The sequence below is a fragment of the Tenrec ecaudatus genome, chromosome X (assembly GCF_050624435.1).
Source record: "Tenrec ecaudatus isolate mTenEca1 chromosome X, mTenEca1.hap1, whole genome shotgun sequence".
NCBI classification, from domain to species: domain Eukaryota; kingdom Metazoa; phylum Chordata; class Mammalia; order Afrosoricida; family Tenrecidae; genus Tenrec; species Tenrec ecaudatus.
In genome coordinates this window covers 142,253,356-142,272,697 of record NC_134548.1, presented here as the reverse complement: position 1 = coordinate 142,272,697, position 19,342 = coordinate 142,253,356, and the positions used below count along the sequence as shown (strand labels likewise).

Genomic DNA, 19,342 nt, shown 5'->3' with positions numbered 1-19,342 from the left:
GTCTGTGAGCCCTGTGTAGTCATGACAGTGGATATTAGAACCCAGAGACAACAAGTAGAGACTAGAGAACACTAAAACAACAGTCCTTCATTGGCCCGCAACTCAAGCACTCCCTCAACACAGGAACACTTTGTTCTAACAATCCAGCATTCTGTGATGCTCACCTTCCCCACACGATTGCTGAAGACAAAACGGGTACATAAGCAAATGTGGTAAAGAGAGCTGATGGTGCCGGCTATCAAAAGATACAGCGTCTGGGGTCTTAAAGGCCTGAAGAAAAACAAGCAGCCATCTAGCTCAGAAGCAACAAAGGCCACATGGAAGAAGCGCACCAGCCTGTGTGATCATGAGGTGTGATGGAATCAGGTATGAGGCATCTAAGACCCAGAACGAAACCATACCCAAGGTGAATGTGGTGGGGGCATGAGGTGGAGACTCAATGTCAATCTGTAGACAATTGGACATCCTCTCACAAAGGGGTCACAGGGAAGAGATGAGCCAGTCAGGGTGCAGTACAGTACCGATGAAACACACAACTTTCCTCTGGATCTTTGGTGCTTCCTTCCCCCCACTATCATGACCACAATTCTACCTTCCATATCAGATTAGATCAGAGCATGCACACTGCTACAGATAAGAGCCTGAAACACAGGGAATCCAGGATAGAGAAACCCCTTAGAGCCAACAAGGAGAGTAGAGATACAAGGAGGATTAGGGGAGGGTGGGGGGAGAAAAGGGGAATCAATCACGAGGATCAACCTAGAATCCCCTCTCGGGGATGGACAATGAAAAAGTGGTGAGGGGCGATGGAGGACGATGTAAGATATGAAAATAATCATCTATAACTTATCAAGGGTTCCTGAGGGAGAGCAGGCAGGGGAGGGAGGGGAAAGAAATGGGGAGCTGATATCAGGGGCTCAAGTGGGAAGAGAATACTATGAAAATGATGATGGTGACATATGTGCAAATGTGCTTGACACACTGAGGGAATGTATAGATTGTTAAAAGAGAAGTAAGAGCCCCAATAAAAGTATTTAAAAGCAAACAAATAATGGTCCTTCTCTCAATTTAAGTGTTGCCTCCCCCCAGTGTAAGTGATGCTCCAGGGGGATCATCAATAAGGTTCTCTAACATAAAATGACAATGATGTCTCTGAGGTGAACCAGAGACATAAATAAACCATAGATGAATGATAGATTTTGGGCACACACTTAATTCTAGTATCAATTTAAGAACAATTATTTCTTATGACATGGCCCTTTGGCTGCTCACCCTCATTAAAATACAATTGCTACAGCAAAGTATGATGAAGAAACTAGATGGCTCCCAGCTCTCATAAAGAACAGCATCTGGGGTCTTAAACACTTGTCTTCAAACAAGTAGCCATCTAGGTGAGGTGACAACTAAGTCCACACAGAAGAAGCGCACCACCTGTGTGATCCAAGGATTTTAAATAATGTAATTTAAATCTAAAAGAGGGAATGGTATCAGAGCTTAAATTGTGAAAACCTGGTTTGCAGAAGGCTATGGATGACAGCGGAAGCCCAAAATCCATTTGCAGGGTTGACATATGGTGTAAGCCTCTGGTGACTCTTCTCTGATCATAGTTCAGGGACGTGACTAGCCCTGTTATCAAAGTCGATTCAGGCAGACGTAATTAGGTTAAAATGTAGTTGCTTATCATTTGATCTCCCTTTGAACCATTTTAAAGCTCTCAGTTTAAAAAAATGTGAAAGGGCAATAAACGTGGATTATGTCCCTGGTGACTCCCCTCTGACCACGTACCAGGGGTGTGGCTAGCTTTGCACGTAGAATACACTGGAAAGTGGAAAGTTGCAGATGGAGTTAGGGTAACATTTTAGCATTCTTATCATTTGCTCTCCCTCATGAGCCATTTAAATTTGTTTCAGTTTTCAGTATTTTCTTTCTTTCGATTGAAGTTTTTATCTGTTTTACTTGGTTATTGCTGTTAGTTTTTGTTTTGATTCTTAAAAATATTTCCTGTATATGAGATCTAGGGTGGATAAATCTCGAGACACTAACTGGGTTAATGGTTCCTTGGGGGTATGGCAAGGGAGGTTGGGGGAATTCAGGAGCCAAAAATAATGAATACGAGAATGAAATAAATGTAAAACTGATTGTGGTGATGATTGTACAACTCTTCTTGATGTGATTGAACTATGGAATTTTATGTGAACTATGGAATTGTATGATATGTAAATTAAATTCCAATAAAACAGAGGGAAAGTCATAATAAAAAGAAATAGCTCAGATAAAAACAAATCTATAAATAAAAACTAAATGTTGCCACCTGTAAGAGACCCTCCCTGACCACCTATCTAATTTTGCTATCCCTCTTATATACTTTTGTACTTCTTGATAGCATTTATTGAAGCTGTAGTTGTGTAAGTATCTACACCTTATTGATTTAAAGTCCATTTCTTGTACTGAGTTCCATGACTATATGTTTTTCTGACACAATCCATACAACCCAGCACATAAAAGGTATTCATATCATGAACTGCAGGCATCTATGTGACTGACTCTAGGACCAGATAGCCCAGAAGCAGGAACCAGGATTCCACAGCACTTTTATAAACTATGAAGGGTTCAGGGGAGAGGGGGGAGCGGGGAGGGAGGGGGAGAGAAAAAAAGGAAAACGAGCTGATTCCAGGAACCCAAGAGGAAGGAGAATTTTGAGAATGACGAGGGCAACAAATATATAAGGGTGCTTTACTCAATTGATGTATGTATAGATTGTGATAAAAGTTTTTTGAGCCCCAATAAAAAGATTTATTAAATTAAAAAATAAAAAGAACAGCGCCTGGCAAATAGAAAGCACTCAGAAAATACATAGTAAATAATGAATAAATTAGAGAGGAATTTAAAATTAGGAATCAGTATAACACAAGCCACTAACAGGTCAAAAACGGAAGACCAATATAACCATCTCCACAAATACTGGGGAAAAAAGTCTAATAAAATTCAACATACTGTATATACTCGAGTACAATAAGCCAACCCGAATATCAGCCGAGGCACCTAATTTTACCACAAAAATTATGCTGAAATAGACCAGAGCGTGTACTGATAAAAGCCAACACACAGGGAATCCAAAACAGATAAACTCCTCGGGACCAATATTGAGCGTAGCCATACCAGGAGGGTAAGGGCAAGGTGCGGGGAGAAAAGGGGAGCCGATCACAATGACCTATCTATAACCTCCTCCCAGGGGAATGAATGGACAACAGATAAAGGGGTAAGGGGAGACATCAGACAGTGCAAGACATGGAAAAATAATAATTTCTCAATTATCAAGGTTTCATGAGGGAAGGTGGGGAAGGGAGGAAAAATGAGAAGCTGATACCAAGGGCTCAAATAGTAAGAAAATGTTTTGAAAATGATGATGGCAACAAATGTACAAATGCGCTTGACACAATGGATATGTGTACGGATTAAGAGTTGTACGAGTGCCCGATAAAATGATTTTTTTAATGTGCTGAAAAACTCGGCTTATACACGTATATGGTAAATCAAAACAAACTCACTGCCATCAAGTCATTCTGACTTATAGTGACTCCATAGGACAGTGTAGAACTGCCTCTGATGGTTTTCTGAGACTATAAATATTTCTGGAGCAAAAAGCCTCATCTTTCTTCTCCAGAGCAGCGGTGGATTCAAACTACTGACCTTATGGTTAGCAGCCCAAGACGTAACCCACTATGCCACCAGGGTTCCTTAAATTCAACATACAGTCCTAATTTGTAAAAAATCCATAAACTTGAAATCGATGCATTTTCATAATATGGTTAAATTTAGTCATTCATTCACTGCCACGGTGTCGATTCCCACTCATAGTGACCCTATAGGATGGAGCAGAACCGTCCCCGTGGGTTCCTAAAATTAGAACTATTCATGGAAGTAGACACTTTCATCTTTCTCTAGCAGAGCGGCTGGTGTTTTTGAACTGATGAACTTATAGTTAGCAGTTTAATAGTACTACAGCAACAGGGCCAGAGTTTTGAAACAAAACTCTCAACAGGAAAGGATATCCTTAACAGTGAAGCAACCTTTGAAATACTGTAGCTTAAATCAGGTGTTAAACATGGATCATCGCATTATTAAACACTGGCCCCCCAATTCTCAATGTTATCAACATGAACAAAAACGGAATGATAGCGCAAGGCTCATTAGGCTACTGTAAAGAAAATACAATTCTAACTACCAAAGGCAAAAAAATGGAAATAAATTTAAATGACATGGCTGGATAAAAGATAACTATCTGAAACACAATACGCTTTCTGTAAACTAATAATAATAAACAATTAGAATACATTCAGAAAAAAATAACAGCAAATCCACTGAAGCAGCACGCACACAGGTTAAATCCACCACCATAAAATACTCAACCTAAAAAACTGCATGTAATCAAGATATCCTACCCTTTATCATCAGAAAAAAAATTTACAAGCCAATTTACAATAAAATCAGGCCTGCCATAACAACTGAGGTGCCCCAGGGTCTGGAGGGGGGGGGGGAGAGAGAGAGAGAGAGAGAGAGAGAGAGAGAGAATGAATAATTGAATAATATGTATTTATCTACTTTCAGGTCCCTTAATTAATCCAATGCACAGTGACCTTGAAGGCACAGGAGAGCTGTTGCACAGGGTTTACAAGGCTGTAATTTTTCCAAACGCCAACTGCCACATCTTTCTCCCACAGAGTGGCTGGTGCAGCGGCTCCAAGTGCAGGCCCTTTAGAGCGCAGCAGAGTGCTTTTGCCACTGGGCCACCAAAGCTCTTTATAAAATTTCCATGTAAATACTACTAACTGGGCGAAATTACAGAAGTTTTTCTTCATATGGTCACCTAACTATGGCCCAGTATCTTGACCTCTAGACGAAGCAATGCATTAGTTAGGACAGGGGACAGAACCAACTCTGTAAATCAGTCCACATCACAGCAAAGGCACAAAGCTTTGGATCAAATGCCCTATGCCTACACCCAGAAGAGGACATTTCTGTCTCTCATTTCTGGAAGGATAGTCATCGCTGCTGAACTGCTCTAGCTCTCATTCTGCCTTTTTTTAGTGCTATTTTCCCTTCCACTTTCTAAGCAGAAAAGGATAGGCTAGATTGTAAACGAGTATTTGCATTCTTGCATACCTGTAGCAGAAACAGCGGAGTTTACTTAGCAGTTTGGGATGGGCCCTTAAAGCTTCCAAAAATAACAATGAAGCCAGCACCCGAACATGATTACTTAACCAGGTCGATGAAAACTCCTGGCGCCATGACCCGTGTAAGCAATCACCTTCTGGTTCTGATGGTGCCATGGGCTATCAGTAGGGCTGCTAACCACAGGTCAGCAGTTTGAAATCACCAACTGTTGCACAGAGGAAGATGAGACTTTCTACTCCTGTAGAGAGGTGCCGTCTCCGAATTGCACAGGGGCAGTTCCACTGTCCTGGAGGGTCACTATGCGTCGGAACTGACCTGATGGCAGTGCTGTTTGAGGTAAGGGCAGGGGTTGTTTCAACAAAATGATGTGCAGCCCCTAGCTAAGAGCCAAGGCCTACACAGCCCACTGCAAGCTGATAAGGCACCTGTTTGATTTGAATTCATGCGCTCAGATAATCTTTTCCACAGTAACCAGAGAGCAGCCCTGGCAGCGGAGAGCCCATTTCTCATCTCCTTAATGCAAAAACAATTAGATGATAAACAAGGAACAGCTTGGACAGAGAGTGAATGATGCTTTGCTGCAAACAGATAAAAATAAGCGAACAGAGATAACAAGATGGTAGGTAGACTATGTTCCCTCTGTTATCGAATCAGCTGGCTTGAAAGGACCAGGCTTAAAACAAGATGAACAATATTGCCTTTTAAAAATAGTATGCTGGAGACAGGCAATTTAATGGACTCTTAAGCCTTCCAAAGTAATAAACAACAGAAAACAAAAATGATAACAGGGTATTGTTGCTGATTTAATTTCTTGGTTGTGCTATATAATATAGTATTTCTTAAAAACAAACAAAAAATCACTCCAGATTCCTTATCCCTCAACCTAAATAGTGGTTTGAGCGGCTTAATAAAAGGGGCAGGAAAAGTAAAACTGGAATGGACTTGGAAGTCTTTAGTGAACAACAAGTTCATCTAAATTTTCACAAAATGACAATCAACGAGCTGATGCACACTCACAGCAACTTTATAGCGTGTAGGGTAGACTGTCCCCGAGACTTTCCAAGGCTGTGACTCTTTCTTCAAGTTGTACTGGCATATGATTCACATATCATACAATTCAATCGTTCAAGGCTTCAATAGTTAACAGTTGTGTAATTATCAACACAATCAATTTAGAACTCTTTTTTCCTTTCTTGTACTCCTTTATTAGCTCTCCATTTCCCCCAACTCTCCTGCCATACCCGCAAAGAACCAGGAATCCAGTTACACTCATGATAGATTTGCTTGTCCTGGAGTTCACAGTCAGGAACATATACGAATCAAGCCCAACAAAAAGTAACAAAGAAAAATCTCAATGGAAAAGAAAGCAGATCAATTGATAAGGTGGTAAAATTCAACCGAACGGCTTCGGCACGGCCAGCCTCATCTTTCTCTTGGAGAGCACCTGGTAGGTCTAAACTACGGATCTTGTGTTCAGCGGCCCAATATATAAGCTGAACACTGCACCACCAGGGCTTCAGGCAATACTAATAATAATAATAAAAGCATGAAGTATTAGCAGCAGGTAAAAAGAGAGCAACAAACAATCCATAAACCTCATGTGCTTCGAACATTTTACTAGCCCTTCCTACAATTGTCAAATGGACTAGGCTGATAACCACAAGATCAGCAGTTCAAAACTACGGGCTGCTCCACAGGGAAAGACGAGGCTACCTACTTTTGCAAAGAGCTACCGTCTCAGAAACCCACAGGAACAGTTCTACCCCGCCCTATGGAATTGCTATGAGTTAGAAATGACTCAATGACAGTGAGTTGGGTTTGAGTCCTGCAATGAACAGTTCCACAGTGATTTAACCGATAGCAACAATATCGATAGCTTAAAGGAGTTCAGGCTTGGAAAAGCAGATCCCAAAAAGGACCAAGGGGAAAAAAAACATCGAGACACAGACTTTCATACCAAAGGGAACAGACTCCAGATTGCCAGGCACGGGGAGGATGGGGGTGAGGGTGGCAAGGGCAAGAAAGGGCAGAAAAAGTAATGGATGGGCTAGACGAGTGTTAACTTGAGCAAAATAGAAGATAGTGATCCACATGAGGCAGAAGAGAAAGCAAGGAGTGGGTGAAAAGGTAAACTATCGGTGGGGGGGGTAGTAGTTTCAACTGCTGAATACCAAGTTAATGATATGGAAATATAAACCCCACCCGGTTTACAATAAAAAATGTATGTAAGAAAGAATAAATCATATTTTACATTTTTATAAAGATTCCTGCCATTTTAAATGTTTTCTTTTTTTAGCATTCCTCTCAATGCTGCTTCATATGGCTGCTTTAAGAAAATGAAGACTGACACAAGATGGTAAAATGCAAGCTGTCCCTCCCTCACCCCCAAAAGGTGTCTTAAGTATAGTGAGACTTCAAGTAGCTATCAGTGCAATGCAATTCAACTCCATTCAGCATGATACTCACTGTTTGAGGCTATGTCAATCAAAAGTGTTTCTTCCGCTTCTGAGGAGGGGAAAAAAAAAAGGAGCAGGATCAGGGAAGGGAAAACCATTCATTACAACTAAAAGAATTATCTGCTCCACTAAAGAAATGCTTCTTAGTCATCACTCTTAGGTCTTAAAACACATTCTCAAAGAAGCCTTTGCTTAGCATGTTTTTTTCTTTTTACGAAAGGAGTTTAAAAGTACTCGACTCTAAAGACCATGAACATGTCAACTGAAAGGAAAATGAACTGAACACGTTATCAAATACCCATCGTTGTCAAGTTGATTCTGACTCACAGCGACCCTACGGGACAGAGGAGAGCTAGCCCACGGGGTTTCCAAGACTGTCCTCTTGAAAGAAGCACGCTGCCACAGCTTTCTCCCATGGAGCAGCTGTGAGCCCGAGTCACCGACCTGCAGGTTTGCAGGGGAGTTCTTCAATTATGGCACCACCAGGTCTCGTTTTGTAACCAGTGAAAACTCCTTAGAATAAAGTGTGAGATGGCAGGTGGATAGCAGGTATGTATGTAACAGCATATTAATAAGGCCCCTCAACTACAGCATTAGCGGTTTTATAATGATCCATCCATATCATTTAAATACTTCTGACAGGTCAAGGAAGTGACTCCAAAGGGAATGATTTTCTTAGCTCAGCTCTAGTCTCTGAAATTTCCCAGGGATCTCAGGATTTGCCCCTGCTTGGGACAGAAGCAGCGTTTACTAGACGTTCTTTGACAAACTCACATTCCAGATCACACACCTGTGGACCCCAGATCTACCGCCCCAACACAAAGCACAGAGAGCACAAAGCCACAGGATCCAGGGCTCTGAGTAATCACCTCTCAGGCTCGTGAACTTCCTTCCTTACTTCTGGTGTCTAGGCACAACCTACCTCTTCCTCTCTAACTTTCGGCATCTGCCAGACCCTTCCGGCAAGCTGAACTCTGAGCACCAACCCCTGTGGATTAGGCAGAGTGACTTAGGGTGGAGCAGTTGCAGCCTTTCCTAGCTCCCAGTATTGCTACCAAAATCCTAGCACCTTTTATGAACCAAAAATTCAAGAATGGGAAGCTACTGGTTCCCAACATATCCTCCATCTTGGTCCATACACTTTTGAAGGGAGGGTTTCTATGGTGCTAGAGAAGAACAATGGAAGTACCATGGACCGCTAAAAGGAGAAGCCCATCTGTCTTGGAAGAAGTACAGCCAGAGTGCTCCTTAGAGGCAAGGATGGTGAGACTCTGTCTTATATACTTTGGACATGTTGTCAGGAGAGACCAGTTCCTGGAAAACAACATGTTAGGTTGGGAAGAGGGGCATTGAAAGCCCTCGAGGAGGATTGACACTGGGTCTGCAATAATGGAGTCAGGTATAGGATGGCTCAGGACCTGGTGGTGTTTCGTTCTGTTGTACACAGGGTCGCTATGGGTCAGAAACGACTCGATGGCACCAAACAACAACAACAACAACAACAATCCTTCCTCAAAGAATTCAGCATCTTCAAGGGACAAAACCCCTTTCAATAGTCTGTGAGTTTGGAGAACAGAAAGTCTGAAGGGGAAAGATTGGGGCTGAAGAGTGGATGAGTCAAGGTCTCCCAAAGAAATTCTTCTAGGACAGTCCTTGCTACCCTTGAAGTTGACACCAGGCACACGGTTCTGAAGGGGTGGGGGTTGTCCTTGGCACAACTTTCCTGATCTTTCTTCCTAATAAAAAATATAATAAAAATAAACAAATACACTATCATCAAGTCAATGCCAATTCACAGAGACCCTATAGGACAGGATAGAACTGCTCCACTCTTCACAGTAGAAAGCCTCATCTTTCTTCCGAGGAGCAGCTGGTAGATTGGAACTGCTGACCTTGTTGTTAGCAGGCCAACTTGTACCGATGTTACAAGGGTTCCCTTTCTTCCTAATATGCCCCCATAACTCTCCTATATCCTTTGAGAAAATCTATGAAGACTCCTTTGGCGGGATCCCCAAAAATAAAAGTCTCCATAGCTTCCTGAGCTGACCATGAACATAACTAGCTCTTGGAAGCCACTATTTTGATTGTACCCTTTTTCAGGCAACCTAACAACAGTAAGACAAGGGTATTACTGAGAGACTTTGCCTGCAGCCAGTCACTGATGGCCGAGTTGTGCCTAAGCACGTTTTGTTTGGGTAAAGCATGTGCATGTATGGATTGGAAACCTAGCAGCAGTACTTTTTAACTGACCCTGGTACAACAGAAAGATGTTGAAACATGCTGCCTTAAACAAACTAAAAATCATACCCTCTGTCTTAGTATTGCCACTTACAGGAATACATGCTAAGGAGATCAGAGATGAGCAGGAAGATAGGTGTACAGTAATGTTCATCACAAAAGAGGGGGGGGGGCGTAGAAATCCAGTGTCAACTACAGCTGAATAGTTACACAATGGGCCATTTATAAAGTGAAATCATATACAGTCCCTAAGAGTCAGGTCAAGAGTTCACAGTCTGACAGCATGTGGAACAGACTAAAACACTGTACAGCCTGTTGGGAGTCCTGCCACCACTGAAAGCTCCATGTGTAGAAAGCTTAGCTTTGAAGAATGGGATTTGGGCCACTTATTTTCTTTACACTGTTCTGGGATTTCCAAACTTTTTACAGGAAGTATATTTCTCTGGTAGGTAACGTTTAAAAGGTAAATTCCAGAAGGGAAAATAAATCAATGCATGAGAGGATTCCACGAGCTTTTCTCAGGCTTTCCCTGGCTTTCTCCCAAAGCAAAAACTGATCCACAAGTATTTCTGCCTGCTGATGCATTTGTTCTCGATTAATCAATTTCCTATCTAGAGCAATCTGAGATGACAGAAGCAACACCTCCAACACAAACTTCCCAATTTTTGTATCTCATTTTAGCAGAGGAAATAACAGACTTTCTGTTCTCAGTCCCCAAATCTGAGGGTAGGAAGCCATCTACTCCCTCAATGGGCTTTGCTTTGCTTACGATTCACCAATGCCAGGGTTTGCGAATCAGCACAATTGAGTGTGAGGTATTACAATCTGGCAAGGCTTGTAGTCAAACATTTTTATTTTCAAATAGTGTAAGAAGAAAGTGCTGAATGTGTGTGAATCCAAGAGACCTTGGTACATTACAATGAGTACTGTGTCTGTAAAGTCCAAGATAGCCCTTTGAATCCAGATATAAGTCAGTCAGCATAAAAGACTATACACATGTAAGCTACCACATACATCTCTAATCCTGGCCAGAGAATAGGTGAGTCTATACATGTATATAAAGATTACTATCATTCTATCAGCATTCTCTTGATGGTGGATTAGTAATGCTATCCTTTAAATGCAAAGAGTAATTTATTCCAGTTTACATGCAATGGTACATTTTTGTTATGTAGTGTTACACAGTGCAATAATGACTAAGGAAACATTATAAAATTAGCTAAGCAATTAAAGCTAGTACCTTGAACACATTTAAAGTGGCTATTTATAGGAATGATATCTTGAACATGCTGTTCCTTTTCGTACAACTGGATTATTAACCTAGGAAACAGAAGAATGTATCAACGAAGTTTAGTGAAAAAAACCCCACAGGTTTAGCAACAAAATACAGTGTGGTCTGGTTAGATAAATCAAATCTGTATTTATTAGATTTGCTATATTTAGTTCCCTGGATCTAAGCATTATTCCATCTAGATATTGCTCTAGAACCATATCTGAATACCTACATTGTCCTGAAAAAAGAAACCCACTCAACAGCGTATGTCCCCCAAACAGCTTTCATCCTAAGAGCATGAATTACAGTTATTACACCTCCACGCCAGGGTGAAGAACAGCTAGATGTGAAAGCCACGAGGCCAGGATCCATGTTTGTCTTCTTACTACGGTACTTCTAGTACCTGGCACAGTGCTCTCACGGTATAGTGGGTTCCATGTTGGACTGCTAACCACAAGGTTAGCAGTTCAAAACCACCAGCTGATCTGTGGAAGAAAGATGAGACTTCCTACTCTCATAAAGAGATACTGTCTCAGAAACCCACAGTAGCAGTCCTCCTCTATCCCACAGGATCACCAGGAGGTAGAATTGCCTCAACGACAGTAATAATAGAAATAAATAAATAGCACAGTGCCTGGCATGTAGCAGTAACTCCTATTCGTTGAAGGAATTAGACAATGCATGTTAACTTTCCAATTACACTCCAACTGCTCTCCCCAAAGGAGGTGGTGTCAGTGCACCAGGTCCATCAGAGTGACGTCAGCGAGCCGCTGGTTTCACGTCGCATAGGGCTCTTCCTTTGGTTTCCAACTTCGTGTTGGTGTTTCTGAATAGGGATTACTGCACTTGGCTCCTCTGAGTGGAATGCAAGCCTTCCAGAACTCGGTGCGCTCCTGACACAGTCATCTTGGTTTATTGCTTAGCCTTCCCACCGCATATCAAGTTCACTCCCACTCATGGAGACACTGTAGGGCGGGGTTTCCAAGACTGGAAACTGTTACAGGAGTGGACAGCTTCGTCTTCCTCACTGCTCTGTGGTTAGCAACCCAAGGGTTACCCTGTCAAGGTAGAGCCTAAGGGGTAACAGCCATTCTGAGTGTCTCGTCCCTTGCCTAAAGACAAGCACTCTCCAAATGGTTCTTTTTGCCAGAAATGCTACCTCCATCCGCCCCTCAAAGAACATCTACTTAGCTTCCAAGGTCCAGCTCAATTTTACCTCCTACGTGGAGTTTTCCCAACATTCCTAAGCAGAGCCAGTAGCCTTGGTTCCTTTTGCTGCCCCTCTGGGGAAGTATGCTAGTGAAAATTCTAGCTCCCCTACTCAGTTATACTTGTATAGGAGCCCTGGGGGCATAGTGGTTATGTGCTGCATGGCTCACCTCAAGGTCACTAGTTCAAAACCACCAGCTACTCCAAGGGAAAAAGAAAGAGCTTTCTACTCTTGTCAAGATCAATCACCTTTTTGATCTCCTCTTCTGTGGTCTTATCCGATGTGTATAACAGTCCGATGGACTTCTGTTTGTTGATCTTGTATCCTGCCACTGTGCCAAACTCCTCTATTGCTTCCAGTACTCCCCTTGTGGAACTTTTGGGATTTTCCATATATAAAATCATATTATCTGCAAATAATGATAGTTTCATCTCTTCCTTCCCCAGGCGAATACCTTTGATGTCTTTTCTTTGCCTTATGCTGTTAGCCAAAAGCTGCAGCGCAATATTAAATAAGAGTGGGGACAAGGGGCATCCTTGTCTGGTCCCCCTTTTCAGTGGGATGGTGTTGGATGTTATCGAATGCTTTTTCTGCATCTATCCATATTACCATAGGTTTAGTATTAAGGTGGTGGAGGGACATTGGGCCTCCACTCAAGTACTCCCTCAATGCCAGAATACTTTCTTCTATTAAATTGGCATTTTATGATGCTCACCTTCCCCACACAACCGCTGAAAACAAAGCGGGTGAATAAGCAAATGTCGTAAAGAAAGCTGATGGTGCCCGGCTATCAAAGATATAGCGTCTGGGTCTTAAAGGTTTGAAGGTAAACAAGCGGCCATCTAGCTTAGAAGCAACAAAGCTCGCATGGAAGAAGCACACCAGCCTGACACCAGCCTGTGCAATCACGAGGTGTAGAAGGAATCAGGTATCAGGCATCATCAGAACACAAAAAAATCATATCATTGTGAATGAGGTGGGGAGTGCAGAGTGGAGACCCAAAGCCCATCTGTAGGCCACTGGAGATCCCCTTACAGAAGGGTCTCGGGAAGGAGACGAGTCTGTCAGGTGCGATGTAGCAACGATGAAAAATACAACTTTCTTCTAGTTCCTAAATGCTTCCTGCCGCCTCACTATCATGATCCCAATTCTACCTTGCAAATCTGGCTAGGCCAGAGCATGTACACTGGTACAGATAGGAACTGGAAACACAGGGAATCCAGCATGGATGATACCTTCAGGACCAGTGGTGTGAGTGGCAATACTGGGTGGGTGGAGGGAGGGTGGGTTGGAAAGGGGGAACCGATTACAAGGATCTACATGTGACCTCCTCCCTGGGGTGTGGACAACAGAAAAGTGGGTAAAGGGAGACAGATGTCGGACAGGGCTAAACATGACAAAATAATAATTTATAAATTATCAAGGGTTCATGAGGGAGGGGGAGTGGGGAGGGGGGGGTAAACGAGAAGCTGATGCCAGGGACTGAGGTGGAGATCAAATGTTTTGAGAATGATGAGGGCAATGAATGTACAAATGTGCTTTACACAATTGATGTATGTATGGATGGTGATAAGAGATGGATGAGTCCCTAATAAAATGTTTTTTAAAAAAAGTGATCATCTCAGAAACTCACAGGGGCAGTTCTACCCTGTCCTACCCTCACCGGGTCACTATAAGTCAGCATAGACTGGATGACAGTGAGGAGTTTTTTTGTTTGTTTTTTTTAGGGGGGTGTGTGTATTATATCAGTATTTCTCCTCTTCTACTGATTTGAGCTCCTGAAAAGCAAGGACCCAATCATATTGCGTTTTGTATTCTGTCTACAGGCATTCAATAAATATTTGTGGAATAAATGAACTAGCTTAACTAAGCTATGAATAGAGGCTAAATTTTAAATATGGCTATTCGGACCTTAAAACTATTTGTTTGGAAGGTTTTGATTTCTATTATGCTATCTTTTGGGGGCTTACTATTTTCGCTTTTTGGATCCTGCACACACACCCCACTCCCACCCTGCAATGTATTCATCAGGAAGGGGAAGGCCTGGGGAAGTTGCTTAGATGAACCTAAACTCACCCACTTCCCTCAAATCCATTCCTACTCCCAGAGACCTGATAGAACAGAGTTTGCTTTTCCCATAAGGCAGTGGTTTTCAACCTGTGGGTCGTGACCTCTTTGGGGGTCGAATGTCCCTTTCACAGGGGTCCCCTAAGACCATCGGAAAACACATTTCTGATGATCTTAGGAACCGAGACACCGATCTTCTATCCGTCTCCAGGCGGGTCCACCCACAAGCAGATAGGTCCATATACAAGCACCTGGCGTGAAGACTGTTACTCCTGCTACACCATGCTTCAAGACAAAATTTCTTTGATTTGTCATTAGAAACAAATATTTCACAATATACAACAACATACTGTTTTGTGATGAATCACTATGCTTTAACTATGTTCAATTTATAACAATGAAACTATATCCTGCATATCAAATATTTACAATATGATTCATAACAGTAGCAAAATTAAGTTATGAAGTAGCAAAGAAAATCACTTTATGGTTGGGGTCACCACAACATAAGGAACTGTATTAAAGGGTCGTGGTATTAAGAAGGTTGAAAAGCACTGCCCTAAAGGTTTCCACAGCTTTAAACCTTGACAGAAGCAGACTGCCATTCAGAGTGGTGGGTGGGCTCTAACCACTGACCTGTTGGCTAACAGCTGAACACGTTAATCACCGGGCCGACTGGGCTCCAAGATGGAACTAAAGGAAATAAAAGAAAGGACGCTGCCTTTCTGCTGTGATCCTGTTTGCTTTGTTTGTAGAGGTTGACATTTTAAGGTAATTGGAGAAAATCGGGTAGAGCTTTCTCAAAAAGTACCCCACCTAACTCACTGCCATTGAGTTTATGCCGACTCAGAACAGGGTAGACCTGTCCCTTTGAGTTTACGAGACTGTAACTCTTTATAGGAATAGAAAGCTCTGTCTTTCTTAGCTGGCAAAACTAGGGACTCAGAGGTCCCTGGAACCCTGTAAACTTTGGTGGAGGCCAGATGCGTGATAAAAAATGTTTATGAATCAAGGGTCAAGGAGGACGAGCTGACTTTGCGGTAAATGAATATGAACCAATATAATCTCAGTAGGCAGGGAAGGGGGTTGAACATGAGGAGAATACTTTTCATTGAAATTTAAAAGACCATCTTGGAACAAAGAAATGGTGGGAACAATTCTACTTCACTGGAAGAATCATCAAAATCAGAGCAGAAATATCTTTCTGCATATGTACCTATATATACAGAAATAACTACATTTAAGAATATAGATACAGAAATGTCTTTATATATGTATTTCTCTTTATATACATATTTCTAAATACATACATCTATTTCTGCGCGTGTGAGTGGATAGAAGTGTATGTGCGTGTGTGTGTGTATAATATTAAGGGCAAGACCATGAAACCCAGATCTGGCCGTTTCATACAGAAAGGAACAAACTGCCATGTGGACTCCCCATTAGCCCTAGGGAGAAAAATCCTTTGACTGGTTCAAGGAAGATTTAAGGTAAACCAACAGCTTCTATCATAACCACTTATCCTTAAAAGAATGGACAGGTTTGCTTCCATTTCCAAAAGACACTTTTTTAAACACTTTTGAATGGCCTCTCAAGTCAAATTCCTTCATGGCTGTGAGCAAACTAGAGATGATGATCAACTTCAAGTTCTTAGTTTCTTAAAAGTCAAAAGGTAAAAGAAATTTGGGACCCTCAATAAGAGAAGGGCACCCCAAAAGACATGACTTCGAGATAGTGTTATGAAAGTGTTGTCACAAAAGCTTCTCTGCTAAGGTATTTCCAGTCAGTTCCTGATTGAGACGGCAACATCTCTAGGAGGCAACAGGGCTGTTGCAAGGGCTGTTACAAAACTCAGTTCTGATACTTCCTGTGAGCAAGTGACCTAACCTCTCTGAACCTCCATTTCCACACATGTAGAACACCCCAGGAGAGCTAAATGAACCGACTGGTGAGGACCTGGCAGTTAGTAAGCTACTGAATGCTGGTTACTGCTTCCACAGATGTCTACAGACCTAGAATACAAGAATTTGATTTCTCTGGAGAGGGGATACAGAGTCAGGAGAGCTACAGTGTAAAGTTTAAAAGTACTTTAATAGAAGTGCTCAGCCCAGGTGAAGCACTTTTCCCAAGGCCAGTCGCTTTATGAGCTGCACAGTCTTCCAACCTTGTGCAACCAAGGGGCCAGCTCCGGGACCATGGCCATCTCAAGAAGGAAACTATTTGATTAAATCCTCGGCATCTGGTTTTTACAAAAGAGAAAACTGAGTCACGCAACATGGTGCTCAAAGGTCCCGTTTCAAAAGCAATGAAACTGAGATGTCAAGGCAGGTCTGTGCATTCCAAATCCTGTGTTCTCCCCACCCCATCTTAGCCTTGGTGGTGGTGGTCCAGGTATCAATTCACTATTCAGTTAAATTTGTTTTTCTGAAATAGGGCTTCTAGGGTTTGAGGAAATTGGGACAACACCAGGAAGTTCCCACAGCAACAGAACGACGCCAGCAGGACCTAGAGAACTACTTCACAGAACCAAAGAAGGTCCAGTTGAAGTGGCTCCAGTCTCAGCAGTGGCCCATGGGGATTTCTCTCGTGTCAATCAGCCAGCCAGACACATGCTAGAGCCTGTGAAAGTGAGGGCCGCAGGAAATGGTGTTTCGGCAGAACCCAATCTTGGGCGATGACAAGATCAAAAAGAAGTCAACACCTAAACTCAGAAGAAATCTGACCTCAAGAAACCAGTGGGCACCCAAGGGAGGTCACTTGGGCACACAGGGATAGGAGCTTATAAGTCCTGGTCACCCTGGGTACTTTTGAGGTGAGATGTTTGAGGCAAGGTGATTAGCAGCGACAGTGATACCTTATCAAAACCATCTTTTGATCCATCACCAGTATTTCCTGAGCCTAAATGTCAAGCAAAAGGTAATACACACAGTGAAAAAATGCCAAATGTCATTTCACTTCCACAGAGACAATTTTCTTTTCTGAGTCAAGCCTTCAACTGAGGCCTTCAACTAGGCCATTACATTAAAGCCACTGAATTAAAGATGATGCATACCTCTACCTCACCGCAAGGAATCTTGAAATTGTGCAGATTGGAGCCTGGGAAGACTGGAGGAACCAGTTGAATGGGGTTATGAAAAGGCAAGTCTGTAACTTTTGCCATGAGGCCTTTCTATAACATCTTCTGCGTCCCTATTTTTCACATAGATTACTCTCCCCGTTATAACTCCAAAGGTTCTAAGGGAAGGCAGTTCAGTCTTATTTAACCGAGGAAGAAGCTAAGCTTTAAAGGCCTTGGCCAAGGTTACACAACACAGGGCAGTGGCGGCCGCAGGAACCTAAGAAAAAGAACCCAGGCTTCCTACTTCCCTGCCCGTGAAGTCCTCCCACCTAACCACTGCCCGGCCCAAGCAAGAAGCTAGGGAATTCCATGCACAATCCTGTCGCAAAGCCCTGGCGCTTCACACCTGGACCCGAACCTGTTGCCTATGCAGCTGAGGCGGGAGACCTGCAGCGATGGGGGGAGCGGGTGGGGGGGTCGCGGTTGGGGTGTGGGTGGGGGGTTCGCGGTTTGGGTGTGTGTGTGGGGGGGTAATGGCAGGTTGGCCCACAGTGGGATCCTGGGGTTACTCACTCATATTGCCCGTTCCTCCGGGCTAGGGTTAAGACGCAAGGCTCCCGGAGGGGGCCCTTCATCTCCATACCCTCGACAGTATGGGGGCACTGGTTAAGGGTCTCCTCTAGAAGGCGGCCGGGAAGGGTGGCGCGCTGCGCACGGAACCTCCCCCGACCCCCGCCCTCCCCACCCGGAGTCGCCTCCTACGCCACCCCGCACCCGTGGCATGGCTGGGCCGCGGGGGGCCCGCCCGTCCCCACCCGCGTCCCGGGATTCTGCAGTCCCCCGGCCGCCACCCTGGGCCCCGCGCGGCCTCCCTTCCCCCTCCTCTCAGGCGGATACAGCAAGGGGCTGGGTTCCGACCGGCAGCGGCAGCTCCATCCCGGCGGCCTCCGGCCTCAGCGGGGCTGCGGGCTGCAGGCGGATCGGACGTCGCTGGCCCCCCGTGTCCTCTCCCCCACCCGCCGCCGCTGCGCGTCGTTGGAGGAGCGGCTCAGCGCCGGGAGCTGGAAGCTGGGAATCGGGAGCCCGGAGCCTGACCGGAGAGAGAGCGGCGACTGGAGCCGCCGCCGGTTTTCCAGGCCGCCGCAGAGTCCGCCCTCTGTGGCCAAGCTCCGAAACTGCAGCTAGAGACCAGAAGGGGACTTCTCTACCAGGTCCAGCAAAGAATTCGTTCTAAATGCTATCTGTGACACCCGAGGGGTTCTGGGGACTGTGAGAATGAGCACAGAAATAGCAACTAGTCCTACCTAGGGGAGAACTCACAAAGGTGCTGGGCTAATAGGACCTACATCATCTAGTCCCAAAATCCTTATGAATGTCATCCAAGACCTTGCTAATAATCTCCCCCCTCAGGTGTGTTTGCCTGCCCTCTGCTTTCTTCCACCCCTTAAATGGGAGCCCCCACAAAGCTTTGAGCTTTGTTCCTCCTTTTCCATGACTCCAAAGCCATGTCCATATACACCTGACCCAGACCTCTTACCAAAGACATCCCATTGTTAACATCACAGTGTATACCGAAACATATCCATTTCACACAGCCATCCCAGACTGGAAAATGCAACGCCCTGTGTTTTCATCCTCTCTCCTAGTTTCCCTGAATCGAGTCAATCAGCAAGCTCTGTTAATATTTCTTTGGGATTGTTTTTACATTCCTTGTTTTCTTTCATACCACTGATGCTTTCTTGGAAACCTTGGGTATCTTACCCTACTCCCTACATTCTTTCTCAGACAAGTCATTTTGACTTTGTTCTCCCCCTGGTGGCGTAGTGGGTTATATGTTGGGCTGCTAACAAGGGCAAGGTTAGAAA

The 19,342-nt window shown here is 43.8% G+C and overlaps 1 protein-coding gene across 4 annotated transcripts in view; it reads right to left on the bottom strand.

The window, feature by feature from the left end:
* The window catches only part of OCRL (OCRL inositol polyphosphate-5-phosphatase), a 60,798-nt gene extending 42,211 nt beyond the window's left edge, over positions 1 to 18,587 (bottom strand). For 3 of the 4 annotated variants that reach the window (XM_075539517.1, XM_075539518.1, XM_075539520.1), the window contains exons 1-4: positions 18,376 to 18,587; positions 18,051 to 18,131; positions 11,110 to 11,189; positions 7,642 to 7,680 (exon numbers count right to left, since the gene is read on the bottom strand). In XM_075539517.1, the coding sequence (XP_075395632.1) occupies positions 7,642 to 7,680; positions 11,110 to 11,189; positions 18,051 to 18,131; positions 18,376 to 18,413 (238 nt within the window). In that variant the 5' untranslated portion in view covers positions 18,414 to 18,587. The remainder of the gene's footprint in view (positions 1 to 7,641; positions 7,681 to 11,109; positions 11,190 to 18,050; positions 18,132 to 18,375) is intronic. The other variant, XM_075539519.1, reaches the window with a different exon arrangement.
* Positions 18,588 to 19,342: the final 755 nt, after the last annotated feature.